The following is a 27,673-nucleotide window of genomic DNA, read 5'->3' as shown; positions in this document are numbered from 1 at the left end:
ATGGAGTTACAAAATCCAGCAGAAAGGCAATTTATTTTGACCCCCTAAATAAGAGGCACTAAATGAGCTGCCCATCTCCTCAGCCTGTCATTTCTACATAGTCCCCACAGCAAACAGACCTGAGCACGTCTCCAACCCAGGCTGTAAGCCCAACCCTGCCTTGACCTTAATTATTACCTGGAGAATAATCTTCCTAAAGAACTAAAGCCATAAACAGATCGCAGAGGAGGATAATTTCAAATCTCCCCTTGGTTCCAGAGTTACCAGTTATGTATCCATCACCATCTATCTAATGGTGCATGTTGAAAACAAAGATCTTCACACAAGTATGTGCCATTTAAGAAAGCCTTTTTTTCCCCTCCTGGTGATTAAAAGAATATTACAACTCCATTGTAATTCTACAATTCTGAGCCTCTAAGTAGTTTATTGGGAAATCTGTGAACCGCACGTGGGGACTTGCCTGGCTCCACTGGGATCAGAACGATGGCAAACAACTGGAGTTTTGAAATAAAGCCACAGCAAAAGCATGGTAATCTACGTAGTGTTTATTGTAGATGCAGTGAATTATAAAAGCCATTACAGCCCACTATTTATTTAAATGCTTTTTCTAACCCATATCAAATCAGAACAGCAGCTCAACTTCTGCAGGTTTCCTGGTTTTATTATATAAATATTTATATAGTGGGAGGAAAAAAAAAAGCTTTGCACTTCCCACCGAAACCTTCTACCCAGCAGGAAACCACTTGCAAATGACCAAGGATGAGAAATATTTAGGGAGGTTTGGATGAGTCCAAGTTCTCCCCTGCAATGTGAAGGGCAGTGGTGGCTTCAGACCCTTCTGCGGTGTATTAGAGCTCATTAAATTTGTTTAAAAGAGAGCAAGCCAGCATTAATTAACACTAACATATATTCTGGCTTCTTCCCACTTCAGAAACCCATCTGTTTTCCAAGAGAAGGGAAAAAACCCCACAGCTTTTTAGGAGAACCCTGAAGGAGGTGAAGATCAGCCCGAGGCTGCCGATGGGAAGAGGCATCACCCAATGCTCCACGAGCAGCCTGGCTGCCCTATGGCCAGACCTGTGGAACCTGCAGCACTGCTCATAGTGTTTGCTGAGAAGTCCCTCAGCTGTGGCACCAGGGCTGCTCCCTGTGGCAAAACCTGCCCCAGCTTCTCCTCCAGAGGGTGGAAACTGGCTGCTCTTGACAGAGCCAGCGGTGCCAGTTGGAGACATGGCCAGTGAAAACTTGGGGCAGATCTGCATCATCCCCATGAATGGTGGCACCGTCTCACCCATCACATCTTGCCACTTCTCAGCTCACAGTAAGCTTGCTCCATTTGGTGCTGGGTTTGAGGGAGATGGGGAACTGGTGGTCCTGGAGGAAGATTGGACACCTCGAGCCATTCGCTGGGCTGCTAACCAGGTGTTCGCCTTCCCATCCAGCACCTTTGGGAAAGCGTCTTCACAAGTGCCCTGTTGCTGTGAAGAGCAAGACTGGAGTCTTGCTTCTTCATGGCTTCTCCATGGGAAATGTGGCAAAGAGCCAACCAAGTGACCAAAAGTGGCTGGAAATTGGGTGCTGGAGATGTTGCAGGTCACTGAGGTCCAACAATGAGGCAGGGGACCACCCGCACACTTGTGCACTCCTGCTTGTGCACTATGGGCTTTGACCTGACTCTGAAACACTGGCTGGGAGACAAGAGCATGTTCTGCACTGCTCTTTCCTGATCCAGCTAGAAATCAACACTGTTTCTCCCTTCCTGCACTCAGTTTATCCCTCCCAGCTGGTGCACCCATAGAAACCCAGGGATCTCCAGAAACAGCTCCTCACCCAGGATTGTGGTTCTCCATCCTTGAAAGGTGCTCATCACATGTCTCCATAACAGCCACCAGCGATGGAGAGGCCACCACCTCCCTGGGGTGAATGGTTGGTAGGAAATCCTCTTCCCAGCAGGAAACCCAAGGCAGTCTTCACACCACCCAGGAACCCTCAAGCATCTTGCAGTCCATGCATACAAGGACAGACCTTGGTGGTGTTGTGACAGTGGGTCTGTGCTCAGCCTGTGAGAACAGTCCGCATCCTTTTTGAATGAATCACTCTCCAGCTGCTCCTGACTAGCTTAAGCCCAAGAGAGAAATCTTGTTGTTTATCTCCCCTGTTTGCTTCTGACCAAGCTGTGACTCAGCTGTCAGAGGCGAAGAACTCTTCACGCTTCACCTGAACACTCATTAACCACTCAGAGCCATAGAAAGCAATTTCTTCAGGGTTCCCTCTCTGCAAGGCTGGATTTTGAAGCAAGAGGGCTGGCCTGAGACTTAGCGGGAATATTCATAATGATGCCCAGGTTTCAGAGCTCAGAAACCTTGTATGATTTTGGGTCATATGGCAGAAGGTTTTATCAACAGTGAATGAAGGTCTAGGCTGAAAGGAAAGGCGGATCCTACTCACAGCACCTAGCAAAGCCTACAGCTACGGCTCCTACTCCTGCCCCAGGACCTGCTTGGTTCTCATTCATCTTTTTTGTCATCTTCTTGCTCCGAAATCTCAGCAGCAAGGATCTCTTCATCTTCTTGTGCTGTGGAAATCACACGAATAGTGACTAAACTATCAGAAGATTTAGAGAATATTTCTTCTCCCAGGTGGGTGCGTGCTTTGTGGGAGGTGACAGGTGACCTCTGGTGCACTGGTGATTTTGGTGGGGTTGGACTTAATCCGGAATCCTGTGATCCAAGGAAATAAACAAGCAATTAAAAGAAAGGCAGAATGAAGCTTGGCAGACCCTTGTCCACTGCCCCAGCCATGGCATCAGTGCTGTGCAAAGCCAGTGTTCTGCGGAGCTTCACCGCACTGGACCTCACATCAGGATGTCAGCTTGCTGCCAAGGATGATCTCTGAGACAAGGGCAGCTGGAGTCTATCCTGCACATCTTGAAAGATGAGTGCAGTGAAGCTTTCCCACACCTCCTGCCCAAGCTCTTGTTTTGCTCCTGAAGCATCTGGGGGGGGCTGATTTACACAAAAGCTTGGCAAAAGTGCTGTTCTGAACGGCCCTGTCCTAAAGCCTCCTTTGGAGAGGAGCCTCAGAAGCCTCACTGAGAGATGTGCCATGGACAGGGGTGTCCTTCTAACAAGGTCCTGCTAAACCCCATTAGCAGAGTTAGCTTTTAATATGGGCCTTGTTGCTACTAGCACACGGAGACAGTGCCACTGTCCACTGCTGCCTTTGACTGGCTGCTAGTGCTGAGCACTCTGTTGTGTGAAGCCTCTGCAGAGGTGCAGATATGCTCAGCGTCTACCTGGGTATTTACCCAGCCTCAAGGCCATGGCGTGCTCCCTATCAGCTGCTCTTTCACCTCCCTTTACACTCCAGATTGTCTGCATAACTGCACACTGGGAAGAGCCACAATAAGGTCTGCATGGAGATACAGTCTCTTTTATGAGTTTAAAAGAGACATTTGGAAGAAAGGAGAGAAAAAAATAGAGCAGGGCCATGTTCTTTTTCAGTTACTTATGACAAACCAGCAAAGGGGGTTTCAAGAGCTGGCAGGACAGCCTGTCTGCTGCTGGGGGCTCTGCCCCTGCAAATATTGATTGGATGTCAAATATTGCAAGTGCTGGATGCCAGCATCACCCCCATCCCGCCAGCAGATTGATTCCCTATGAATGGCTCTGTCTGTGCAGCACGGAAGAGATGTGCATCTGTGGCTATAGCTCAGCTGGAAATTAGGCTCAGGCTTAGGATAGCTGGGCAAAAAGTCAATGTATTTCCCTTTTGTGCTGCAAAACAGGCCCCTGTGGGACAATGGCATTCTCCCAAAGCCATGCGTGAGATGCTGAACCACTCCTCCCTGTCTGCCCACACCATGTCAGACCCCAATAACCTGAGCTCACTCCTTTGAGGTACCTTGATCGCATTCATCCTCCCCATGCTGACCTGTGTTGCCTGCATTGCCTTCAGCTCCCTCAGCCTCCAGCGGAGCTGTGCCAGAGGCCCTTTGCCGCCCATTCTCCCTGTGGCAGCCAGAGCAGCCCGGAAGAGCTTCGGGGTGTCAGGTTTGGGGGGGATTATCAGAGAGTCTCCAGGGGCTCCTTTCTCATCTTTGGGTTTATTGTTGTTTTTCAGCATTTTCCTACATCAAGGAAAAAGAGAGATGATTTCAATCTGGGGATGTGTTATATTAGCTGGGTTTTATAATGCAGAAAAATCAGGCTTTAAAAGAACAGGTATTTTTTATGACTTAGGCAGAACTAACATATCTAAGCAGTTCTAAAAATATATATTTATATACATATGAATATTTTAATTTTTTTAAATGAATGAATGTTGTTTGTTCCTGAGTTGCACCCGCTTTTAGTGGTGAATCATAGAATCAGACTGGTTTGGGTTGGAAGGGAACTTAAAGCTTATCCAGTTCCAACCCCCTGCCATGGGCAGGGACACCTTCCACTAGACCAGGTTGCTCCAAGCCCCGTCCAACCTGGCCTTGAACACTGCCAGGGATGGGGCAGCCACAGCTTCTCTGGGCAACCTGTGCCAGGGCCTCACCAGCCTCACAGGGAAGAACTTCTGCCTAAGAGCTCATCTCAATCTCCCCCCTGTCAGGTTAAAGCCATTCCCCCTTGTCCTGTCCCTACAGGCCCTTGTCCAAAGCCCCTCTCCAGGTTTCTTGTAGCCCCTTTAGGTATGGGAAGGATGCTTTGCAGCAGGGCTGGGCTGGCTCTGGGCATCTGCAGGCTCCTTGCCTGCAGCAAGGAGCTGCAGTGCAGCAGCTCCAGCTCCACTCTCCTCTGGGGACTTGTGCCTAACACCTGCAGCAGGAGCTTCCCCAGGGCTTTGCACACAGAGAAATCTCCCATGTGATGCTGAAACCCCTTCTCTCTTTTTCTTTGAAAACCCCACTGGCTAGAAAGCGGCAGCCCAACACGCACTTGGCCTTCTTCTTCAGCAGCTTCTGAGACTCCGGATAATGCACCAAAATCTCGTTCAAATCCTTCTTATCCAAAATGAAAAGGTTGGCGAAGCCATGAGCAATGACGTTTGCTGTTCGGCGATTGCCCCCTCCTGCCGCCAGCAAGCTGAGAGAGACAGGGTGAGACGTCAACGCTGTTATTGGGCACGACTTACAATCAAAGAATATCTCCCTTTCCGTGTCTCCATCTCTGTTGTTCAGAGGACTCAGTGTTTAATTTTCACCCCCAATGAAATTCTGCAAGCCCAATTTTTAAAGAGTGATGGGAAACATTGGCAAGAAAAGCCGTATAAAAAAGGATTTGCCTGTTTGAAGGTTTAAATACCGCATTTTATACCAGTCTGGTGTCTACTGGGCTGTAGGGAGGCAACCTCCATCACTGTGTTATTGGTGCGGGATTTTGCATGCTCAGGAAATGGGTGGATGGGGGGGCTGGTTTAGTGAAATATCTTTTGTTACTGATTTTCCCATCCCTCCATATACCTCTGCTTACTGTCACTAACTATCCAAGCAGAAAACAGTGCAAAAATAGAAAAGATCCAAGAAAACAAGCTGTAATTTGTGTAGAAGACACTGCTCAGTGTTTGTCGCTCTCAGTCACAGGGATTAACTACGGTGCTGCTGATCTCTCCACTGCCCACCCTCCTCACTCAGAGCCCACAAGCTGTATTCCCCTGGCTCCCTGGGAGTGCTTCACTCACCTTATTTCTCCAAACACGGATCCAGGTTTCAGAGTCACCAGCACAGTTTTGCCATCGGGTCCCCCCAGCACCTGCACATGTCCCGCCTGGATAATGTACATCTCACGGCCAATTTCTCCCTGCAGTAAAGTTGAGTGCTGTATGGGGTGCCCACAAACAGGGAGAACTTATGGGTGCCCTAATCTGTGTCATGCTGAAAACCCCCATGACCATGCTGTCCCCCTCCAAGCTCTCCAAATGCTTTGTCCTGATGGTGCTACTCCTAAGCATCCTCATCTAAGCATCCCAAAGTCTTCCTCCTTCTCTCCTGTTATTCATGGCTGCAGCAGAAGTCAGTCTTTGTACAAGACCAGCTGCAAACGAGAATGGTTTTGCTCTGTGAAGTGGCTCGAAGCCATGGTGATGGGCCAGGCCTGGCTTTCCCCACTCTGCATTGCTGCTAGTGCAGCTCGGTGCTCCTGCACAGCCCAGTCATGACACCAGGGATTGGAAGGCACTTGAGCATCTCATTACCTTCTTACACACGTAGTCATTGGGCAGATAGACCACAGATCTGAGCCGCTTCAGCATGTCGAAGATCATCTGCCTGTCACAGCCCTGAGCCAAAACAGAGCCAGCAACAAAGTTAGTCTGTGCCAGTGTCGCAGGCTGTGCCGGGCAGGACCCGCACCGCAGGGGCTACCTGGAAGAGGGCCACTTTGCTCACGATGTTGTAGTTCACATCAATAGCGATGTCCAGCCTCATCTTGTCTGGCAGCTGCACCAGCAGCTCTGACTCATCTGTGGGAGAAAGCAGAACACTGGCTTTTTCCTGCACTTAATCCCAGACCATGCTCTTGGCATGGAAGTGGGAAAGCAGCCCATGTTCTGGTGGCAGAGGACAGGTGCAGGCTTGCCCAGTAGAGTCTCCTCCAGCCTCTGCCCACCAAGCAACTTGCAGGTCTAAACCCAGCGAGTGACGGAGAGCTGCCCTTCACGTTATCTCTGCCCTGATGGCTCTCAGAGACAGACCAGTGAGCCCAAGCTGCATTTTTCTTGGCCAGGATGGTGGGTGCAGTGGTCCTGCCTGAACAGCTACAGGCTGGGCAGAGAAGACATACAGAGCAGCCCTGTGGAGAAGAATTTAGGGGTGTTGGGTGACAAAAAGCCCTCCATGACCCAGCTTCAGTGCGCACTTGAGCCCAGAACCCCTCCGTGTCCTGGGCTGCATCCCCAGAGCGTGAGCAGCAGGTCAAGGGAGGGGATTCTCCCCCTCTGCTCCTCGCTGGGGAGACCCCCCCTGCAGTCCTGCATCCAGCTCTGGGGCAACAACGCAAGAGGGACATGGAGCTGTTGGAGCAAGTCCAGAGGAGGCCACAAGGGTGATAAGGAGGCTGGAGCACCTCCTTTATGAAGACAGGCTGGGAAATTTAGGGCTGTTCAGCCTGGAGAAGAGAAGCTGCGTCAAGACCTCAGAGCAGCCTTCCAGTATCTGAAGGGGGCCTACAAGGATGCTAGAGAGAGACTCTTTATCAAGGACTGTAGTGATAGGACAAGGGGTGATGGGTTTAAACTGAAACAGGGGAGATTTAGGTTAGATATAAGAAAAATTCTTCCCTGTGAGGGTGGTGAGGTGCTGGCACAGGTTGCCCAGAGAAGATGTGGCTGCCCCATCCCTGGCAGTGTTCAAGACCAGGGGCTCGGAACAACCTGGTCTAGTGGAAGGTGCCTCTGTCCTTAGCAGGGGGTTATGACTGGATGATTCTGTGATTTTATGATTTACTGTTCGGGTGAGCTTGTGGTTTGTTGTTAGACACTCTCTGGCCAGCAATTGCTAGTCACTGCCCTCTCCCCAGGGACTAGCTGGGGGGATGCTGGATTTGGTGCTCTATGGGTGATGCACAACTTGATGGCAGCCTAGATGCTATATAGGTGGGCAAACAGGAGTAGAACAAGCCACTCCCTCCCTGTGACCGCAGTGCTATTTGACAGTAACATTTCAGCTCTGTACAGCAAAAACAGTGCACGTCCGGACCCTTGGAGCGGTTGGAGCTCACCTAGCATGCCTTGCGAATGCCACGTGTACTCGTACCACGTTTTCACCCGTTTCTGAACAGTTTTGGGGATTTTGTAGAAGTTCATGTACTTAATGGTACTGTCCATGCAGCTCCGATAGTATGTTTGCCCTGCAGTAGCAGCACCGACTACATCTCTCATCTGGATGGAAGGAAGAGGTGGAAGAGATGTTTTAATTGCTGTCACTTATCCATCACACCAGTTAAGCAACCTAGAGCATGTTTGCTGAGTCCTAACAACATCTGCCAAATCCTTTTTATTTTCCACCAGTGCTGAGCAGGTCCTTGATGAGGAAAACAAGTCCAGAGATGCAAACCTGTGGACCAACTGCACCAAAACCTTCCCCAGCGGAGGCTGGGAGCCCGCAGGACTGCTGCTCACCTGCCCGATCATGACGGAGAAAGCAAAGACACCTGTGAAGTAGTTCAGCAGCTGGAAGATGATCTCGAACAGTGTCTTGGGGTCTGGCAGGCCCCCAATGGTGATGAGGGTTTTGACTGCCCAGTAGTAGCAGCGGATGTAGCTGGGAGGAAAAGAGGAGGCAGCTTTGAAGGTGTTTCTAGTGTGAAGGCCTGTTTCACCCCTCACTACTGAGCTCACATCCTCTGGCCACAGCAAGCCAGAGCCCTCTGAGTGTAATTATGGGTGACAAGCAGAAAATTAAGGGGCTGCAAACTGTCCACCACACCTGCAGGTTGCTTCTGGAGATGCTACAGGACCAGGAGCATGTAGGACCCTCCAGGAACCTCCACATGAGAGGCTCAGTATGGGAGCTGCAATGGCCTCTCGTGTTTTCTGCTTCTTACAACTCCACTACTATAAGCCAGAAATGTCTTTTCAGCAACATTTACACTTTTAGAAATAGTCAGAAGGAAAGAAGGGTTTGTGAGCAAATTATTGGCATGGGACTCCAGACATGTCAAGTGGATTCTTGATTCACTGGTCTTGGGCACTCCCTTGGATGCTATAGTTACACCCAGAGATAGCTACAGATATGTATATCACACTGAATAGCTATATAACAGCAACATTAACATGGGAATCTGAGTGCTCAAAGGGAAGGCAACACCCTTACTAGGACTGCAGGGGTGACAGTCACTTGTCCCCACCTACACCCATACCTCACGGAAAGTCTGTAATGCACTTGCCTGCGACTTTTTGCAGGAAACTCTCATTTAAATGTTAACTCAGGCTCGTATTATGCCTGTGTTGTACAACACTCAGCATGGGCATCGCTACTAGGAGGTGCTCAGCTCATGAGCCAAGTGCTCTCCCTGTGGCACTCATCACTCACAACACAACAGACATTTAACACCAGGTTCCCAGGTTTTCAGTCTTTTCAACCTGTCATTGTCTCCTATCTCAGCCCAACTGCAGACTCTTTACGTTGCAGCACCGTATATCACTGCAAATCGCACCCTTCCTGTCCCCGTCATTCTCCCTGGCTCCACATCTCCTGGCACCAGCAACCTATTTCTTTGGGTTTTTTTATGAACCCAACTAACACCTCCCTTCTTGCTCCAGCTCAGCACAGCAATCTGTGCTACATGAGGACCCAAGCCCTGGCTGGTACCTGTTTCCTTCCCCGTCATAGACCCAGGTGGTAGAGCCCAGTCCTTCATAGGCTGATGCCCAGTAATAGAGGCAGGAGTTCACATGCAAGCTGTATAGTAAATAGGCCGTGGTCCGAATCACTCTGCAAAACAAATGAAAAAGAAGAGAACAGGGAGGAATGTGATACAGTGTCTGCCAGGAGAAACATGTCAGAACACCCCCAGCATCACAAGGAGCTTTGAACCACAGAGCACCCAAGAGTGCAGCCCCGCTGCTCCCTCCTGCAGCACCACAGGTGCCAGAAAAAGCAGCTTGTCCACTGGTGGCTCCTCTTCACCATCAGCACCCTCTGGTGCTGGATGAGGGACAAGAGATCTTACACACATGGCTCCAGGACCCTACATCCCACTTGCATCAGGTAACACCTGCCTCAGCTAGGGACATCCAGGGACAGCAAATAAACTAAGAACTGAGAATGAGTGCACACCAAAGCAAACCTTCTTTCCCAGTAGCAAACTGCAACTCCACAGTCTCTCCCTCCCTTCCCCTCACCTGTAGATGTATGCTTTGGTCAGGATAGCCTCCAGGCGGTTGTTGAACTCGAAGAAGGCCATGTACTGGAGGAGAAGGAAAGCAGCATGCTCCAACGTGCTCCAGCTTCTTGTGACACCCACCAGGAGAGTTACATTTCCATAAAGCCCCACTACCCCTCCGTTTCTCTCCTGTAGCCCCTCTGCAGCTTGAACTGCCACAGACAGATTTGGTTCCACCTATGAGCACCCTTCTATTCATATGTGAGCGTGTTTCAAGATTGAAATACAGTGCTTGACCAACAGCTCCTCAAAGTCTTTGGGTCAAGACTTCCCATCCATTTTACAACCCTCTTGTCACCATCAATGAGCATAGCAAGCCACAGCTTACCCCAACCAGCATGGGACTCCTTCACATCCACTGCAACTAGTGTACTGCCTGGTTTTGTAAGCTCAGATTTACCTTCAGACAGCGAGGAAAGCGCAGAAGTGGGTTGACACCAACTTTGAAGTAGAAGAAATCCAGGGGCAGGAGGCACACCATATCCATCTGAAATCCACACAAAGAGAGGCACCCACAAAGTGAGGACCCGCAGGCATAATGGGGGGGGAGCTGCAAGCCATGGTTCACACTGAAGATTCAGATTTGTAAGTAAAATGATGTCAAACCTTGAAGCGTTGTGATCGCAGGTAGTTCTCCTTCATGGCCTTTTTATCGCTCTGGTTGGGCAGAGGAAGGAGAGAGAGAGCAAGGTTGATCATTGCTTGCAGAAACTAAAGTCATGGCCAACATGCTCATGCCTGGCTTTCCTTTTCTGCACTACAACAGGGAAGATGCTCCCTTTGTGCCCAGGAAAGGGAGCAAAGCAAGAGGAGCAGAAGAGGAAAGCTAGGCATGACCATCCTGGTCACGCCAAGAGAACACCTGGCTGTATGCCATCTTCCCATCCTATCTTGGGCCATCCCATGCTCATTTTGCATCCCAGAGAAAGTACATCACAGTGCTAGTGCCACAAAAATCAGATTTACAGATCTGACCGTTTCTGTGGGCCATGGGAAGGCTGTACCCTCAAGATATGATTTTTCCCAGCTTATTTAATTGGATATGGAAATGGAATCAGGGGCTTTCACTTATCTCTGGTGAGTGATCTGTGCATTCAGATTGCAATGGCTCTTGTCATGTTGCTAATGCATTCTGCCTAGTTGTGCTCCTTTATATGAAACACATTTATCATGCCATCTGCTCATGGTTAGCACCACACTGCTGGGAGCACTGCTCCATGAAGCAGCACCCTCTGAGCATTCCTACCCAGGAATGGGGCTGCCATGTGTGGGCACACATGCTTTCTAGATAGGCTGGTGTTGACTTCAGAGCAAAAATATATGACTTCACGGCAAAAAAAGACTGCCAGCTTATTACATGGCAGGAGAGGTGCTTGCAGTCCTCCAAGAGCAGACACAGCCCTGGTGGGAAAGCTCGACTCAGAGATCATGGAGCAGCAGTACCCATGTTGCTCAGGGGGACAGGGGTCCCCCAGCCAGTCCCCAGCATGGGGATGCAGCCCTGCCACTCACTATTATATCTCCCCCCCGCACGAACTGTAGCCGGGTCTGAAAGATGAGGATGTCCAGCAGATAGATGAGGTCGCAGAGATAGTCGATGAACAGCCAGCAGTGGATGTTTGCTTGTGTCTGGTAGGGGAAAGCCCAGCGGACAGGGATCAACCAGCAGTTCCAGTTCCAGGCCATGACAACGAAGAACAACCACAGCACGTACATCAGATCTGTGCACAGGAACCACACTGCAATTAGCAGGGCACACGTCCCTCATCTGTGGAAATCCACTACACAAAGGGCTTTTAATCCCCCTGACCTGCTCCGAGTGGCACAGGGAAACCTGCAAGAGGTCTCTATTAAATACAGACAGTGTTTAATTGCAAGTGAGCTGGGCTCTAGATGCAAAGTGAATGCCACCAGCTGCAGAGCACATTGCTTTTTGTCACAAAGCCTCTTCTAACTTTGCTGGTTCAAGTAGGTTTTCTTTTGCTTTGCTCTCTACTTTCTTGCTTTTCTTTCCCTCCTCAGGCTGTGCTGAGCAGATGGCCATCTGCCAGAGCCTGAGGGCTTTGAAATGGCTGTGAAACAGCAAAGATCCTGGAAGGAGCTGAGCTCCTGAGGGGTGTCCACCAGACAGTAGATTTTTCTGTTGTGATTTTTAGTTTTATTTGGGATGCCCACACCACAGGGACAGCATTTTCCCACTAAAAAGCCTGAAAAACAGCAGAAAGCTGCTGCTCTTTCCCCTCCTGGTCATGCTTCTGACACCCACAGCTAAGGGGAAGTATTTAGGAAAGCCTGTGCCTCGCAGGGGAATTTAAGACTGTTTTTTAGCAGACATCTGTAAGTTGGTCCTTGCTTAGTTGACCTCCCTTCTCTACAAGATCTCATCTCTCACACCTCCTCCCCTCCTCACCCTTTCTGGCTGCCTCACCAGCCCAGTGGCCATGCTCCATCACTCACTGGTAAGCGGGTCAATGCTGCTGGGGAACTGGTAGTTTCTCAGGCGGTCCAGCCAGGGCCGGTGCTTGAACGTGCAGCACAGCATCTCGCAGTAGTGCTCCTCTTCTGCCACCTTCTCCCCCTCTGGCTGCCCTCCTGGGGGAGGCGCTGGCGCTGCTGGCAGTGCTGGCTTGGCGGGAGCTGGGAGAGGCCACACAGTTGTTTGAAAGAACAGAAAATCTTCTTGCTGCAATGTGTTTTAAGGTCTTTAACCTGTCAACAAAGCAGCTGTCTCCCTGAAAACACAGCATGTGTGGGGACCCAGCCCCACTCGAACTCACATGCCGTCGGGCTCTCTTCATCTGAGGTGATATCAGGGTCGGTCAGCTTCTCCTTCACCTTCTCGGTCCTCTCCTTGAAAAGCCTCACCAGCTCCTGGAGCCGGTTGTTGATGATGGTGCTGCTCAGGCTCGTGGCTGAACCGATGCGCTCTGGCAGGCTGTGAGCAAACCACCAGGCATCTCATGCAGGTAGGAAAGCTCAAGGGCAGGGTCGTGGCCCATTTTTTAAGCTACAGGATCCTGATTTAGGATTTACCCATGTTTATTTGGTTATTGTGTAATCAGAACACAAGCTAAGGTGGTTTCAGTAAGATACTGTCAAATAGCACCAGCCCAAGCCTCATTCTTGCCCTCAGAGAGACTTGGGAAGCATCAAGATCCCATGCTGGATTGCATGTGGTTGGGAGATGATTTTGGAAGAACTATGGGATGAAAATATGCGCCAAACCCCTGAATTTACAAACTGTAGTGTCTCTTTTCAGCCTCTTTAATAAAACCAGGTTGTGAATGTTCCATCCCTGGCAGTGTTCAAGGCCAGCTTGGACAGGGCTTGGAGCAACCTGGTCTAGTGGAAGGTGCCTCTGCCCATGGCAGGGGTTTGGAACTGGATGAGCTTTAAGGTCCCTTCCAACCTGAACCATTCTAGGATTCCATGATTCTATGATTGATTCAGACCAGGATGCTCACCTAGCATGGCCAAGGACCACCACTAGGAGGGAGGACAGAAACAAGCCTGTTGCTTTAGCTCCAGGCTAGTTCATTGCGTTAAGTGGCACAACAATTTCTGCCCAGGAAGAAGGCAAAGCCCTGCCCTATGAGGAGGTGCATGCTCTCCCCAAGCCTTTGCTTCCCAGAGAAGGCAGCTCTCTCTCCCTTTGGTATCCCAGGACTCCTAGGATCTTTGCTATTTCCACCAGAGCACTGGGATCTGAACCCCCAAAGCTGATCAGGAGCTTCTCAGCCCCACCACGCACCTTTCATTCTGCTTCTCATCGCAGCCCAGTAGTGCTCGGGTTGGGGACTGGCTCACTCTCTCCTCCAGACCATCCTTCGGGGCCAGTAGCTTCCTCCTGTGGACACAAACACAGCGACCAAAGTTTGGCTTCTCCCCCACCCTCATTCAGCAACTCTTCCTCCTCCTCCTCCCAGGTCTCATCTGTTTTCCGCTTCCCCTGCTCCAGCCAGGGTCAGTTTTCCCCCATTTTTTGGCGTTGCCTGAAGTGAATGAGAACAAACCACCCCCTCCTTTGCTGCTAAAGCCCTGTTTCTTCCTGGGCACCACCCAGACCATTTTTCAACCCATTTTGGGCACCCAGCAGGATCCACATAGGGCAGGCACCAGTCTGTGCTCGTCCCTAGTGCCACACCATCACACCACTGCACTTCGAGAAGTGGGCAAGGGAAATGCAATACGGGTAAGGTGGAGAAACAGAATGAAACTGGAAAAAGGAGAAGGTTCTGGGGAAACTGCCTGGCTCTGAGCTGGCTCCGTAGGACCTGAAATCCCCTAGGCAAAGAGTGAATTGCAGAGCAGCAGGTACATAACATGGACCTTTCAACTGCTGCTGACACCTCCAAAGCCAAGTGTAAAGTTCAACTTGCTGAGAACGGCTTCAAGAGGTTCAAGAGGAGCCCTATGAACACTGTCCTAGTGATGATGAGGCAGTAGCAGCTGACATCTTCCTAGAAGATATGTGCTAACACAGCTGGTGGCTCCCTTTGGTACAGACAGCTTTCAGGGGCAACTTCCTTACTTGTGGGTGAGCAAAGTGGCAGAAGGAGAGGCGGATGTGAAGATGACAATCATGGCAAAAATCTGGACAGCAACCTGCAGGCAAGTCCAGAGTTGTAACTGCAACACAGAAATTGTCTTCTGCCACCACAGCAGTTGCTCTAAATTAACCAGGATCTCACTGGCCCTGGTGCAAAATGGCTCAGTGTGCATGTGGAGCACAAGCAAGCAGGACACCAAGGGAGGTCATCCTGCCATCAGTGATCTTCTGAAGAAAGCAGGATGTTACAAACCCACCCATCTCCAACCTCAATGGCTCTCAGATATGCCCTGCTGGGAAGGGGAGCAGATGATCAAGCCCAACGAAACCTCAAGTGCGCACTGCAGGGGCAGACGAAAACCACCAACCCCCATGTCAAAGTAACCTCAGATGTGGTTGGAGAGGTTCCCAAAACCACATCATTTTGGAGAAAAAGTCCTGCTAAGGTCTGTGATGTTGTTAAGACATCATCTATCACCTCTCTCCAGTCTCCAGCCGCCCTTCCCCTGGCTCTGTCCCTTTGGGGCATCATGCTGCCCCATTGCCCATCCTCATGCATAAGCAAGCCCAAGATGCCTACATCAACAGCTCAATGGCCTCTTGCTCTCTAAGGGGGACCCTGTAGAGAGGGTAATGCCACCTCCCTCTTTGCCTGTGGCATGGGTCCCCATAGGCCACAGAGCTCATGTAGTTGCCCTCCAAGTACATGCAAAGTTTGTGTGCCAACATCCGCCTGGGAAAAAATGCCTCTTTTTGCTTCAGATTGATGGATGCCCTCAGAAAGATGTAAAAGACAAAAAATGTCCCCAAGAAGGCAGTAAATTCAAAGGCGCAGGGCACATCCCTTAGTATTTTGCATAGTGCCTGTAGCTCATCTGTGTTCCCAGTGGACAGAGATATGAGAAGGAGCAGGAGCTACCCGAAAAGCAATGCAAACTTCAGTGGATTGTGGAAACTGGTGGGTAAAGGGCTCAAAGGAAAACTGGGATGTTAAGTTCCATAGAGAAGTTCATTTATGTGCAACCACAAGTCCAAAACCTTGGCAGGTCTAACAGGTTCTCAATCATCCATGTTAAAGAAGGAACCTTTCCTGAAAATCCCCTGGAAAACATTCAGTTCTTTGATACAGTTCAGCTGCAGGGGATGCTTTTTGGGACAGGACTTCCAGACCTCTCGTGTGGCTCGTTTGTGGTGAGTCTTTCCTGACTCTGTCTAAACAATGTTAACCCTAATCCTTCACAGACTCTTGTAGGAAAGAACTCAAGACTGTGGGCAATAAAAGTGACTTAGGACAAATGGATGATTACTCAATGCAGAGTTGATGTCCTCTTCCTCTGAAAATATCAACCAGAGCCAAGCGTTTTCTTTCTGATTCAGAAGGCTGAAATTTTATTTCTTGATGTAGCAAAACAGGAGGTGGTTGCTTTTAAACATCTCAACCTCTAACAAGGGATCTCCAGTGTTGTCTTGAGAGACACTACCTAGATACACAGCAGAAAGTTTCACGTGCTCATACGTGTAATCGCAAATATACAACCTGCTTTAAGAAACTGGTAGAAAATAGCATGAGAAAACTGAGGTGCTCCAAAAAATAGCTCTATGGGGAACCATAGGAGCACGGAATATTTCTTCAAAGATCCAAGCCCCTGCCATGGACAGGGACACCTTCCACTAAGCCAGGTTGCCCCAAGCCCCATCCAACCTGGCCTTGAACACTGCCAGGGATGGGGCAGCCACAGCTTCTCTGGGCAACCTGTGCCAGGGCCTCACCACCCTCACAGGGAAGAACTTCTGCCTAAAATCTCATCTCAATCTCCCCTCTGGCAGGTTAAAGACATTCCCCCTTGCCCTATCCCTACAGACCCTTGTCAAAAGTCTTTCTCCATCTTTCTTATAAGCCTCCCTTTACATATCGAAAAGCCACAATAAGATCTTGATGAAAGACTTGATAAGAAACTATGGTGGGGACTGAATTGTACAAAGGTAAGTGGCTTTAAATAAACTAAGGTTGTGCCTTTGGGTTGCTGGATCCTGAGCTCCTAAGATGTCAAAGATGTTCTCAGATGCATGACATGGGTGTTAATATGAATTGTTCATTTCTATGTTGGTTGAAGGCATAACAGAAAGCCCAGCACCTTGACCTTGGTTCAGAGGTGGGTGAGCATCTGCAGCAAAGTCACACATCCCAGGGAGAGAGGAGTTACACAGCCTCACCTGGTGGACTTCTCCTTCTCAGAAGAATAGTCTGCCCTGTTCATCAACCTTCCCCCTCTCTGAGCATCCTTGATCTGAAGGCACAAACCCAGAGGGGAGATGCTGTAAATTCTTCCAGGAAAAATACAAGGTCATAATTGTTGGGATTTATGATGAAGGCCCATAGGCAGCACACATACCCTGTGCACTCTGAATTTGGGAGCACAGATGTGTGGGACAAGAAATGGGATCTGACCACGGCTTGAGGATAGAGCCCACCTCCAGGAGGACACACAGACAGGGCTCACTATCCAAACCTGCCAGGAGCAGGTCGCTCCATACAGTTGTATGAAATCTCCTGTACTGGCACTGTCAGGGGGTTAAAGCCCTGGGACTCTGGATGTGCTGGGGCAGAGCCATACCTGGGGGATGCCGGAGCCACTCTGGGCACCGCCAGCATGTTACTGGTGGCGGTGGGCACCGGTAAGTGGGTCCCGTCGTCCTCCACCGCGTCGCCTCTCCTGTCCACATCCTTGATGCCCACAGTGGGGTAAGTACCTGGCCCGTGGAGAAGGTCAATAACGGCAGGTGAGAGGGGTGCAGGGCCCAGCACCCCCAAACCCCATTGCCTCCACGGAGCTGCCTCCAAACCTCACAGCATTCCAGAAGGACTCTTCTTTCCTCCCATTCCCTCCTCGCCCGGCACTCCTTTCTCCTAACGCTTTGGAGCATTTCTTTCTCCTTTTCCCCAGTGTTTAACACCATAAGAACTGCCACCTGCTCCCCTTCTGCTTTCCCAGCTTGCAGTGATTGCAACTACTCTGTCCAAGCATTGGGTTCCCACAGTTTGGAACATGGTGGAGACAAGAATTACCAGCTGCAGGTGTCAAACAGGAACCCAGGATTTCCAGCTGCAAACCTCCCTCCCAGGGTCCGGAAACATCTCCTGGGTCTTCTGAACATAAACATATGGATCATGCAAGCTCCAAATTCAATGAGCATTTGCTTTTCATGCAGAATAAGGCACTATATAAATAAGCACTTAGGGCCTCTCTCTTTTGCAGAGGTAATATATGCTTCTAACCTGCAGGGTTAGAAGCAGGAAGGTTGGATGTTTATAGTGAGGGAAAGAGAGATGCTCCTCAATTGCCTGAGGGAGAAACGGTGCTGGGGGTTATCTTGGCTAGACCCCACAGCCAGCCAGGCTGAAAAGTGTCATCTCTTTTCTTAGCTATATAACAAAATGCAATGAGTTCCTTCAGGATTCCTTCTAAGGGGGGGGGAGGGTTGTGTGTGTGTCACACGTCTGAAAGTCCCCGCACATCCCCTCCTGTCTCACACAATATGGGACCAGTGGATGAGAGTGTGGTTCCATCAGATCACCAAGAAAAGACCTATTTGGGGTTCAAAGTTAAAATCACATTGCATGTAAAGAAAAGCAGCAGAATTTGGCTTGCTGGTTAAAAACAAGGCAAAGCAAAGCTACAGAAACAGAATTTGTGCTTCTGGGTTAAACCATGAAGAACAAACTTCCATCCTGCTCTCCTCTTAGTAGGGTTGGGTTGCACAGGTGCTAAGGAGAAAACTGTGCATGCAGCAGATCTTAAACCCTCTGCCAGCATTTCTTTCAGGAGAATTTTTGGTCAAGCAAGTTCAGACATATAGCATGTTATTATGTCATCTGCAAACGTTCTCTAGGGGTTAGCTGGAAAGGCACATAGTGATGAGACGGAAGCAGAAAAAGCGTGAATTCTATTATCCCATCTCTCTGCTGCAACATGAAGCGTGCTTTGATTATGTTTATTCCCCAAAAAGCAAGTACTGCAGGAATACTTCCTTGCCTCCCTCAAGCTATGCAAGCTCATCATCAAAGCCAACATCTCTAATACCTAGGGGAGGTTGCTCCTCATGGCAAAAGTTGGGGTTGACAGCTTCAGCCTTGGGCTTGCTGGTGACAAGGACTGGGATGTGGGAGGCAGCAGTGGCTCGGTAGCTGGGGACATTGGGGAGCTGCTCTAGCACACCACGGCCAGGAGGGGAGGAATCCACCCCAGCCAGCGGCTTGTCATGCACCAGCCGATCTAGCTCGACGTCTTGGGCACGCCTGGCCATGCTGCTAGGTGCCTAGGTGCTTCAAGCAAGGGACAGGTCATCTGAAGCTGCAATAAAACACAAAGTGGTTTGAGACGAGACGGTTATGTCAGCGCAGAGAAACATAGGGCTATGGGGTTTGTTGCTGCCTGTTGCTCACAGATGTTGGTGGCACATGACAGTGGTGGTGAGCATTCTACCACGAGCTTTTCTAGCACTGCTGCAAGAGCAGGGGGTTCTGCAAGGGCTGCACCAGCAGAGGAATCTCCAGGCTGTTCCAGGGCTCAGGTCAAGCCATCCCTTGTGCAACTCCCCTGCTGTCAGTGGACTTATGCCAGGACCTTCCTGTGCTCACTCAGGCTGTGATAAAAGCTCACCACCCCATTTTCATTACCAATCCCTTATCTCCTTACTTTACGTCACTGGTTGTTTCCTAAATTGAGCAAAGTGGTAGAGAAAATACTTTTTATCCTCCCTCTAAGTTTTCCAGCTGAAGGAGAAACTCTTCCTTCACATCAGATATTGCTTAGTCAAGACTAAGGACTGTGCAAGCACCAGCCTTCCAGAGCTGGCTCCAGCTGCTGACAACATTGCCATCGTTCAGTGCCCATGGGATGCTTTAAGCCCGTGGAAAGCCCTGATGCCCCACACAGGCCATGCTGCAGAAGACTAAGCTGCCTGAGGAGGGAGCAGTGGTATTTTCTCCTCACTGGGCATTGCATTGGCTGCTTTGGGTCTCCCTAATTTGCCATTATGCTGCTATATATTATACCTTCAGCATCGGTTTCAGTAGCTTCAGCTGTCTCCTCTTCCACCTTCAAAATGAAAAGAGCCTTTTTAAGGAGAGCAAGACCTGCTCTGTCTGTAAGAGAGCAGACTTTGCAGCTTGATTAGGTGTCCCATACCCCCCTAATCCTCGCCCTGTCATTTTCCAGCCTCTCAGCTTGTTGTTCAGCACCACCATTCTAGGGTGAAAGCATCCCTCCCTTTGTGCACAGCTACTGCTGCTGTCTCGGGTTCAGAGATGGGGATGTCCTTGCGGGAAACATTTCCAGTGCCCATCCTGGTCCCTGCTCCTCACCAGGGCACCGCATCCCTCCAGACAAGCTGTGAGACCCTGGCAAACACCGGGCAGCAAGAGCTTATTGCAGACCTGAGCCCAGGCAGGGAGCGATGCTGTACCTGTATAAAAGCACCTTCGAGATCACTTATCTCAGCTTCTTCCAGCTGCTCAATCCTGAAGGCCTCCTCTGCAAAGTAGACTTCCTCCACATCCTCCTCAGCAGCAAGACAAGGTGACAGCAGCAGGGGTCTGGGCGGAAGACAAGCAGAGACAAGTGCCCTCACTTCTACCTTTTCCGAGGTTGCACACATTGCAGATGGGACATCCCATCCGTGGGGATGATGCGTGGTGCTCCCAGTTTTGTGGGGCACCATGAGCCGTATTTGCTGGTGAACAATACCACAGAAATCTTCATTTGGGTACCAAAAATGGTACCCAAAATATTGCTGCTTAGGTTAGAGGGGATGGACTTGGAAAACACACTACATGGGAGACCACATGAGAGGTACATAAATAATGCAGAGTATTGCAAATGCATAAACAAAAATTGCATATGCAGAAAATTACACGTAGTACGTTCCTCCTGCTGTGCAGAATGATTTCTCATGCAATGAAGATTTACCACATAAAAAGCTGAGAGTCTGATTTCATGGCAAGGCTGCCCTGCAAGCACCATCTGAACCCCATGTCTGCCTGTGCAAGACACCACCAGGATGCGTAATCCTCCTTCTCCTCCTGCAGCAAATGCAGACCACAGCTCCACCATTCTGCAAAGGGGGCTCACAAGGTCGATTTTAGTGGTTTAATATAACCATAACTGAAAAAAACCCAAGCCTCATCATGTTGTTCTGCATGTTTATCTCCTGATGTGCTCTTCCCTGGAGAGAAATGCAAAGCAGGGACTGGGGATAATGAAAATATCGTTCGACACCTACATGCAGGAAAATTGAAAAACCAAAAGAAACATCTTCCTGCATCCTTGGCAGGTCCTAAGTCAGAAGAGGTATGTAAACAAGCAGTGGATCCTTTTCTCTTTTATCTCTGTGCCTTGAAAAGCTGTTATTTTCCAAGGTCTTTTTAAAATTGTTTTTAATAATCTCCAACACCATGCCCCCCCCCCCCCCGTTATTTTTATTTAAATAGGCTCCCTTCAAATGCTATCACAAGTCTTTTATCCTAACCTAGAAAACCCGCCAGTGTCTCTCTTTTCCCATGAACAAACACAGTGAGGCATGGAGCAGCATCTCATTCACCCAGCAACTGAAGCTCAAGCATCTCCAGTGGAGCTCTAGGAACATTTTACGATGAAATAAAAAGATATGGGTTAAACATTGACTAATTGAGCATTTTCAGCTATTTCAGAAGAATTATAGAGAATAATATTGTAGCACTAGGTAGTAAATCCCTAAATGTTTATCTCATCTGAAATCAGAGCAAGCCTCTAAACCAGGTGGAAAGATTTTTCAAAATACCATCTAGACCAAAGTCACCACCTACAACCACTGGCAATAACTGGGCTATTTTCCACAACAAGAAAAACAATGTAAACTTGTACCTGCTTGTATTAGGAAGCATTTGCAGGCGCAACACACAATCCTATCTTTAAATTCAGCTCCATAAACTCCTTAATCATCCTGACTGCCCTGAGCTAATGGATATGGTTTTAAATCACATGGATCGTCTCCAGGAGCTGGGTGCTCCCAAGGAAGGCACAAGCCGGGTCCCTGTTCAGACCCGCGAGAGGGGATGGCTGGGGCTGCGGTTGCCACAGACCCGCGAGAGGGGATGGCTGGGGCTGCGGTTGACACAGGCGATGGAGATGGAGCCTGGGTCACCAGGAGACACTCGCCTGGCATCAGGTGCCGCGTCAGCAGCGAGCCCAGGGCAAGCCTGTTTGTGAAAGCATCCCCCCTGAACGCTGAAAACAACCCTCCTGAACACATCCCTCCTGGAGGCACCCCTCCTGAATGCACCTGTCCCAAACGCATTCCTCCTGAACACACAGCTCCTGAGCGCATCCGTCCTCCCAAACACATCCCACCTAAACGCATTCCTCCTCCCAAACACATCCCTCCTCCCAAGCACATCCCTCCTCCCAAACACATCCCTCCTGAACACACCTCTCCTGAATTCATCCCTCCTGAACACGTCCTTCCTGAACACACCTCTCCTGAACACACCCCTCCTGAACGCATCCCTCCTCCCGAGGGCATCCCCAGTCCCCCCCCAGGCTGGGTCTCTCCGCTCATCCTCGGGTGTTTCAGCCTCTCCGGCTTGTGAACGCAGCTGAACAACTGCAGTCACGTTCATCCCAACAAAGCCATCAAGGCAACAGAAGCCACTCACCCCGCACTCTCCTCCAACTCCTCCTCCCTCTTCCCCTCCTCCTCCTCCTCTTCCTCCCCATCCTGCTCCATTTCCTCTTCCTCCTCACCAGCACTCAGGGAGCACGACCACAGCCTGGGAAGGAGAAACTCATTAGGTGAAATCCAAAAAGTGTGTCTGAACCTCACAAGAGGAGCACTGACAGTATGCAGCCCAGACATGCTCTCCCTGCATCCACAAGCCAGCATCTGCAGGGTGGGCACATGGTGCTCACAGCCCATTACTATCTGCAGCCTCAGGCTGGCAGGAGAAAGAACGGGAAAAAGTTTGGGAATGAATAACCAGAGTCCTTGAGCCATCAAATTCCCCCTGCAGCATGGGGAGAGGATGTGCTTAGGGGTCACTTGCTGCTGATTTTGACCAAAACCTCCCTGTATGAACAGGGAAATCCACCCTCCAGCACAGGACATGCTGCGGCCCACAGCTTCTCAGGCTCCTATACGAAAGGGAAAAAAGTCTGAAAAATAGCTTTTTAACCTGTCTAGTGTTTCTTGGTCCTCCAGAAATTCATGGACTTCCAGGGCTTGCTGGACACCAAGGAATCAGAGGGAAAAACAAGGCCTCCCTGGATTCCCAGGAACGCCAGGAGTTTCAGGACCAAAAGATATTGAGGGGCCTCCTGGTGATCCTGGCCTGCCTGGACCACCTGGACTGCCTGGACCAGTTGGTGATACTGGTCATCCTGGCCCTCGTGGTCCTTCAGGGGAGAAGGGACAGCCTGGTTGAGATGGTGTCCCTGGACCAGCTGGTCAGAAGGGGGAACCAGAGCAGAAGTTCTGGCTTGTGCTTAGTGCAGTTGATCATTGTCCATGCTGGAAGTGGAGACCACTGCACGCCCACCCCTGCATGTGCACTAGGCTCAGGGAGCACCTGGGGGGCTCCCAAGCCCTTGGACGGCGTGCATGGATATCTCTCATTCCCCTGCTGCAATGCAGCCTAATCACAGATTCGAAAACATTGCCCAGCCCTGGGAAGGACCTTGACAGGGTTTTGTTTTGGAAGAAGTAGGATGAATTATATAGAGTGCTGTTTCCAAATGTCATGACAGTTGGGTGCACAATTGGTGGGAACAAGGCCCAAAAATTCAGCTCTGGGGCTCCGAGCACAAAAGGCATGTGGAGCTGTTGGAGCAAGTCCAGAGGAGGCCACCAGGGTGACCAGGGACTGGAGCACCTCTGCTTGGAAACAGGCTGAGAGATCTGGGCTTGTTCAGCCTGGAGAAGAGAAGGCTCCTTAAGGGGAGACCTTAGAGCAGCTCCAGTGCCTAAAGGGGCTACAAGAAACCTGGAGAGGGGCTTTGGACAAGGACCTGTAGGGACAGGTCAAAGGGGAATGGTTTTAAAATGACAGAGGGGAGATTGAGATGAGATCTTGGGAAGAAGTTCTTCCCCGTGAGGGTGCTGAGGCCCTGGCACAGGTTGCCCAGATAAACTGTGGCTGCCCCATCCCTGGCAGTGTTCAAGGCCAGGTTGGACACAGGGGCTTGGAGCAACCTGGTCTAGTGAAAGGTGTCCCTGCCTGTGTGAGGGGGTTGGAACTGGATGAGCTTTAAGGTCCTTTCCAACCCAAACCACTCTGTGATTCTATGATTTTAAGGGCATCCTTTAGCTGTCCTCTGCAGGGCAAAGTGAAGCATCGCGTTCCCAGCTCTGCCACTGCCTGCCCCAACCCAAATCTCAGCACCAGAAGGAAAGCCCATTTGCTCAAACAGCTTTTGGGTCCTTCTCATGCTCCCTTCTTTGGAAACAGGCACCTCAGCCGCCTGCTGCCAGCTCCACCACCAGTGCTAGCAAGCAGGGATGCCCAGGAACATGCTCATCCCCTCCGATGGCCATGATGCTGGTGGTCAGAGAGCATGTACAGCTGCCCATCAACAGCCTCTCTCTTCTTCCTACCTATTTTCTTCTTCCTGAGGTTCCTCCTGTATGGGGGGAAGGGGATGAGTATCTGCCACCAGTTCAGCCTTGACATCCCAGGCCATCATCTCACACGTGGCTTCGTTACTCCAGTCACCATCGATCTCTTCCAGGATGAGGTCTGTCTCCTTGGGTTCCTCAGCGACAATATGAACTGAAATGGGAATGGTGGAAGGCAGGTGATGAAGTGAGCAGTGCATTTTCGAGAGCCCAGGGGTAGAGCTAGGGCAGATCCCAGGGTTTCTCTGCTCAATGGTGAGATGCTGCCGCATGCCAGGACTGAAGCACCTCTCAGTTCACAGAGACCTGTGCAGCCCCAGTTCCTGGTGTGTTACTGGGGAGGCTTCAAAGGGAAGAGCCCAGGTCTGACTCATGACGAGCCCTCTCCATGTCCCAGGGGTACCCCGCTACCACATCAGGCACACACCAGAGAAACAGGAGGAGGAAGCACATCGCTTACTGTAAAACCAGTTTATTTTGAGGTCTGCCTGAGAACAAAACTTACATATCCACACTGAAGCTCGTAGCAAACACACAAATTCAACTACAGAAAGTCAGGAAACACACCTATGGCTGGTCTGCACTGCATTTACCCACCCCACAGTGCCTGTGCTGCCTTCAGCCTGTTCCCTCTAGATCCCCATTAATTAAAACACGGCACAGCAATCAGGGAAATTACTTTTAAAACATGCCACAACTTCGGAGACATTATATGAAAATTGAGCAAATACTAAAATTGTAGCCTGGTATCAGCAGGGTTCATTATAAATACAGAGGATGGATCTCAGAATGCTTGTTTGCTCATGGCTCATTGTTACGGCTGCCTAGAGGTGCAATAAGATGGTGGGAGACTTTATCGTGGCCTTTCAGTATATACAGGGGATTATACAAAAGATGAGAAAGACTTTTTACTAAGCTCTGTAGGGACAGGACAAGGGGGAATGGCTTTAACCGGGCAGAGGGTTAGGTCATGCCTGAGATGAGCTGTTAGGCAGAAGTTCTTCCCCGTGAGGGTGAGGCCCTGGCACAGGTTGCCCGGAGAAGCTGTGGCTGCCCCATCCCTGGCAGTGTTCAAGGCCAGCTTGGACGGGGGTTTGAACAACCTGCTCTAGTGGAAGGTGTCTCTGCCTGTGGCAGGGGTTTGGACCTGGATGAGCTTTAAAGTCCCTTCCAACCCAAACACCATTCTGTGATTTTAAGGTCTTTACTAAAACCCTGGGGTGTAGGGACCCTCACCCCATCCAGACCAGAGGCCCTGCACACCTCTGGGCTGCAAGCAGCCCCTGGGATCCCTTCCCATGCCAGGACATTCCTGCCGCCACAGTTAATGCTGCACCTGAGGAGCTGTGAGCTTCAGGAGCACCTATAGTTGAGGGTAAAGAAAGTCTGGGGTAAGTTGTCCTACACGGAGAGCTCAGGAAAAGGCTTTTAACCATTAACTCCTACCTACCCACCTAAAGATTAACCTCACTCACCTGCACTGGTGGCTGCAAACCAGAGCCCTTTCCACTCACTGGGAGAAAACACCCAGTTAATGGAAGAAAAGCAGTAAGAGGCTGATGAGAGCTTAAAGAGCTTTATGATATTGCACCTCAGAGGCAGCAGTCAAATAAAAGAAACCTGTGGGCTTCAGCTGGAGGTCTCAGGGGTGAATATTCAGATGCTTGGTGGGGTGGGAGAGGGCCAGGAGTGCTGGAAGGCTGCAGCAAGAGGCTTTCTGCCTCTAAGTGATGCATTTCTACCCTCCTAGTAACTATAGCTCCAGTTTCATATATATCATCCTGCGAAAACAATAGCTCTGGTTCCCAGAGCCAAGAAGAAGTGAAGATGGGACAGTCCCAGGACTGGGGACACACAGCCAGCATCCCTGACCAGCCTCGCGTCCCGCCACCCTGGCTGGGAAGGAGCTAGGGACCATTTGCAGATTGCCCTTTGCTCTTCCTCCCCAGCTGCACTCTCTCCTCGGATTGGTCTCATTGGGTTGTGGGAAGGGCTGGCTGGTCATGGTCTTCGTTTTCCATTTGTTTCAGAGGCACTAAGCCCCTTTGCCCCCTGAAACAAAAGGAGAAGGAAAACATTAATGAGCTTGCTGGCAGTTTGGTGCCAGAGCAGATCTCCTGCTGACCCAATCACTCCCTTCCTCAGGCACATCAAGATGCATCAAGGCACCAAAGGGAGCTGTAACACAGTCAGCTGCACACAGACGTGTGACTGACCTCACATGCCCACTGCCTTTGCCTCTTTCCAAGGTAATGCTCAGGTCTCCACTTTGTACAGACACACATAGAAATGCCTTCCCGCAGGACTTCCCACTTGCGATCCCACCAAGCAGCTGCTGGCTCGGTGGGATCTACCTCCCGGCATATCCCTGGGGGGATGCACAGGGATATGTGTGTACCATGGCAGGTCCCTGCTTCCACCAGCAGCTCCCACAGCCTAACCAACCGCAGTTTCCTGGGCAGCACTTGCACAGGGGTGTGGGGCACCTCCCCTGCCCTGTCCATCCCTAGTGGCAGCCATGTCTTCTGTTTCCCTCAACATCCCAGAAGGTGGCTGGTGTGGGGAGCCAACCCCGTCTGCCTGCAGAGCCTGCACTCATTCCCCTCCGCGGGCAGGCAAGAAGCAGTGTGAACCCTACGATGTTTTCCTACACCATGCAGACTCACATCCAACACAGCTAATCACAGGATATTGTTTTCCCGAATTATCTCCTTAGATATCACAGGCTTGGCAAACACCTTCCAGTACAATAACAACCATGCCAAAGGAGTGATGAAGGCAGCAGGTTTGAATTTCCTTGTAATGCTTTGATCAAATCCCAGAGTTTGGCAATCATCTTCCAGCACATCTTGAGGACAGGCAGTGATATCAGCACTAACCTCAAAACCTGAGGCCCAAGGATGGGGGATGCTGTGCTCAGAGACTCCCACAGCCTGCGTTTTGCCAAGCCTGAGCCACAACCCTGGATCTGCTCCCACTTCCCAAGCAACAGCTCCTTATGGCTTCCTGGGGGGACCTCAGGGATCTCAGGACTCCTGAGATGGCACCCATGGCAGACTGCGGGATAAAAGCCTCTTCCCAACAACCTTTCCAATAACCTTCCCAATAACCTCGACAAGCAAACCGGCACGGTGAGATAGAGCAACCACTTACTTTCTTCCACAGGACTCAAAGTTGCTGCATCCACTCCCTGCCAGTAGGAAAAGGGAAACATGAAAATACCGTGTTTCGATAACCCCAAATTTTTACTCTGAACACCCCATTTTCAGTAAAAGTGGCCCTTTTATGCTAAATAGCCCATATGATTTCTTGGCGCATGTTGGTTGGCTTGGCCATGGGGACAAGCATCCCCACACATGATGGGAAATGGTAGGAGCACATCAGTGAGCTTGCCGCGGTGCAAGGGAAGGAAAGGACAGCATGCAAAGCTACTGCTCCTGCTTCTCCTTAGAGCTGGACCACACCCCCGTGAGGTGACAGGACCTGGGCACCACCCAGTGCTGCACGGGAAGGCAAGGAAACGGTAAAGAAAGCACAAACTATGGGAGCTCTCGCTGCTCAGAAGCCAAAACCTGGTTTTCATTAACTAAGCAGGTCGTGGGGA

General features: G+C 50.4%; 1 protein-coding gene across 1 annotated transcript in view; it reads right to left on the bottom strand.

Annotated features, from left to right (window-relative positions):
• Positions 1-525: 525 nt before the first annotated feature.
• Positions 526-27,673, bottom strand: part of CNGB1 (cyclic nucleotide gated channel subunit beta 1) — a 30,070-nt gene continuing 2,922 nt past the window's right edge. Inside the window, 23 exon segments of the mRNA XM_030470810.1 lie at positions 526-2,720; positions 3,934-4,129; positions 4,929-5,075; positions 5,671-5,789; positions 6,184-6,267; positions 6,353-6,450; positions 7,707-7,866; positions 8,107-8,248; positions 9,299-9,421; positions 9,832-9,896; positions 10,273-10,359; positions 10,479-10,529; positions 11,385-11,593; positions 12,330-12,509; positions 12,650-12,807; positions 13,624-13,719; positions 17,037-17,172; positions 18,664-18,695; positions 19,708-19,716; positions 19,871-20,017; positions 22,115-22,228; positions 24,049-24,223; positions 27,223-27,259. Coding sequence (XP_030326670.1) covers positions 2,508-2,720; positions 3,934-4,129; positions 4,929-5,075; positions 5,671-5,789; positions 6,184-6,267; positions 6,353-6,450; positions 7,707-7,866; positions 8,107-8,248; positions 9,299-9,421; positions 9,832-9,896; positions 10,273-10,359; positions 10,479-10,529; positions 11,385-11,593; positions 12,330-12,509; positions 12,650-12,807; positions 13,624-13,719; positions 17,037-17,172; positions 18,664-18,695; positions 19,708-19,716; positions 19,871-20,017; positions 22,115-22,228; positions 24,049-24,223; positions 27,223-27,259 — 2,778 coding nt within the window. The 3' untranslated portion in view covers positions 526-2,507.

This window comes from Strigops habroptila, chromosome Z (genome assembly GCF_004027225.2).
Source record: "Strigops habroptila isolate Jane chromosome Z, bStrHab1.2.pri, whole genome shotgun sequence".
Lineage (NCBI taxonomy): Eukaryota > Metazoa > Chordata > Aves > Psittaciformes > Psittacidae > Strigops > Strigops habroptila.
Note: the sequence above shows the minus strand (reverse complement) of the source record. Positions and strands in the feature narration are given on the sequence as shown.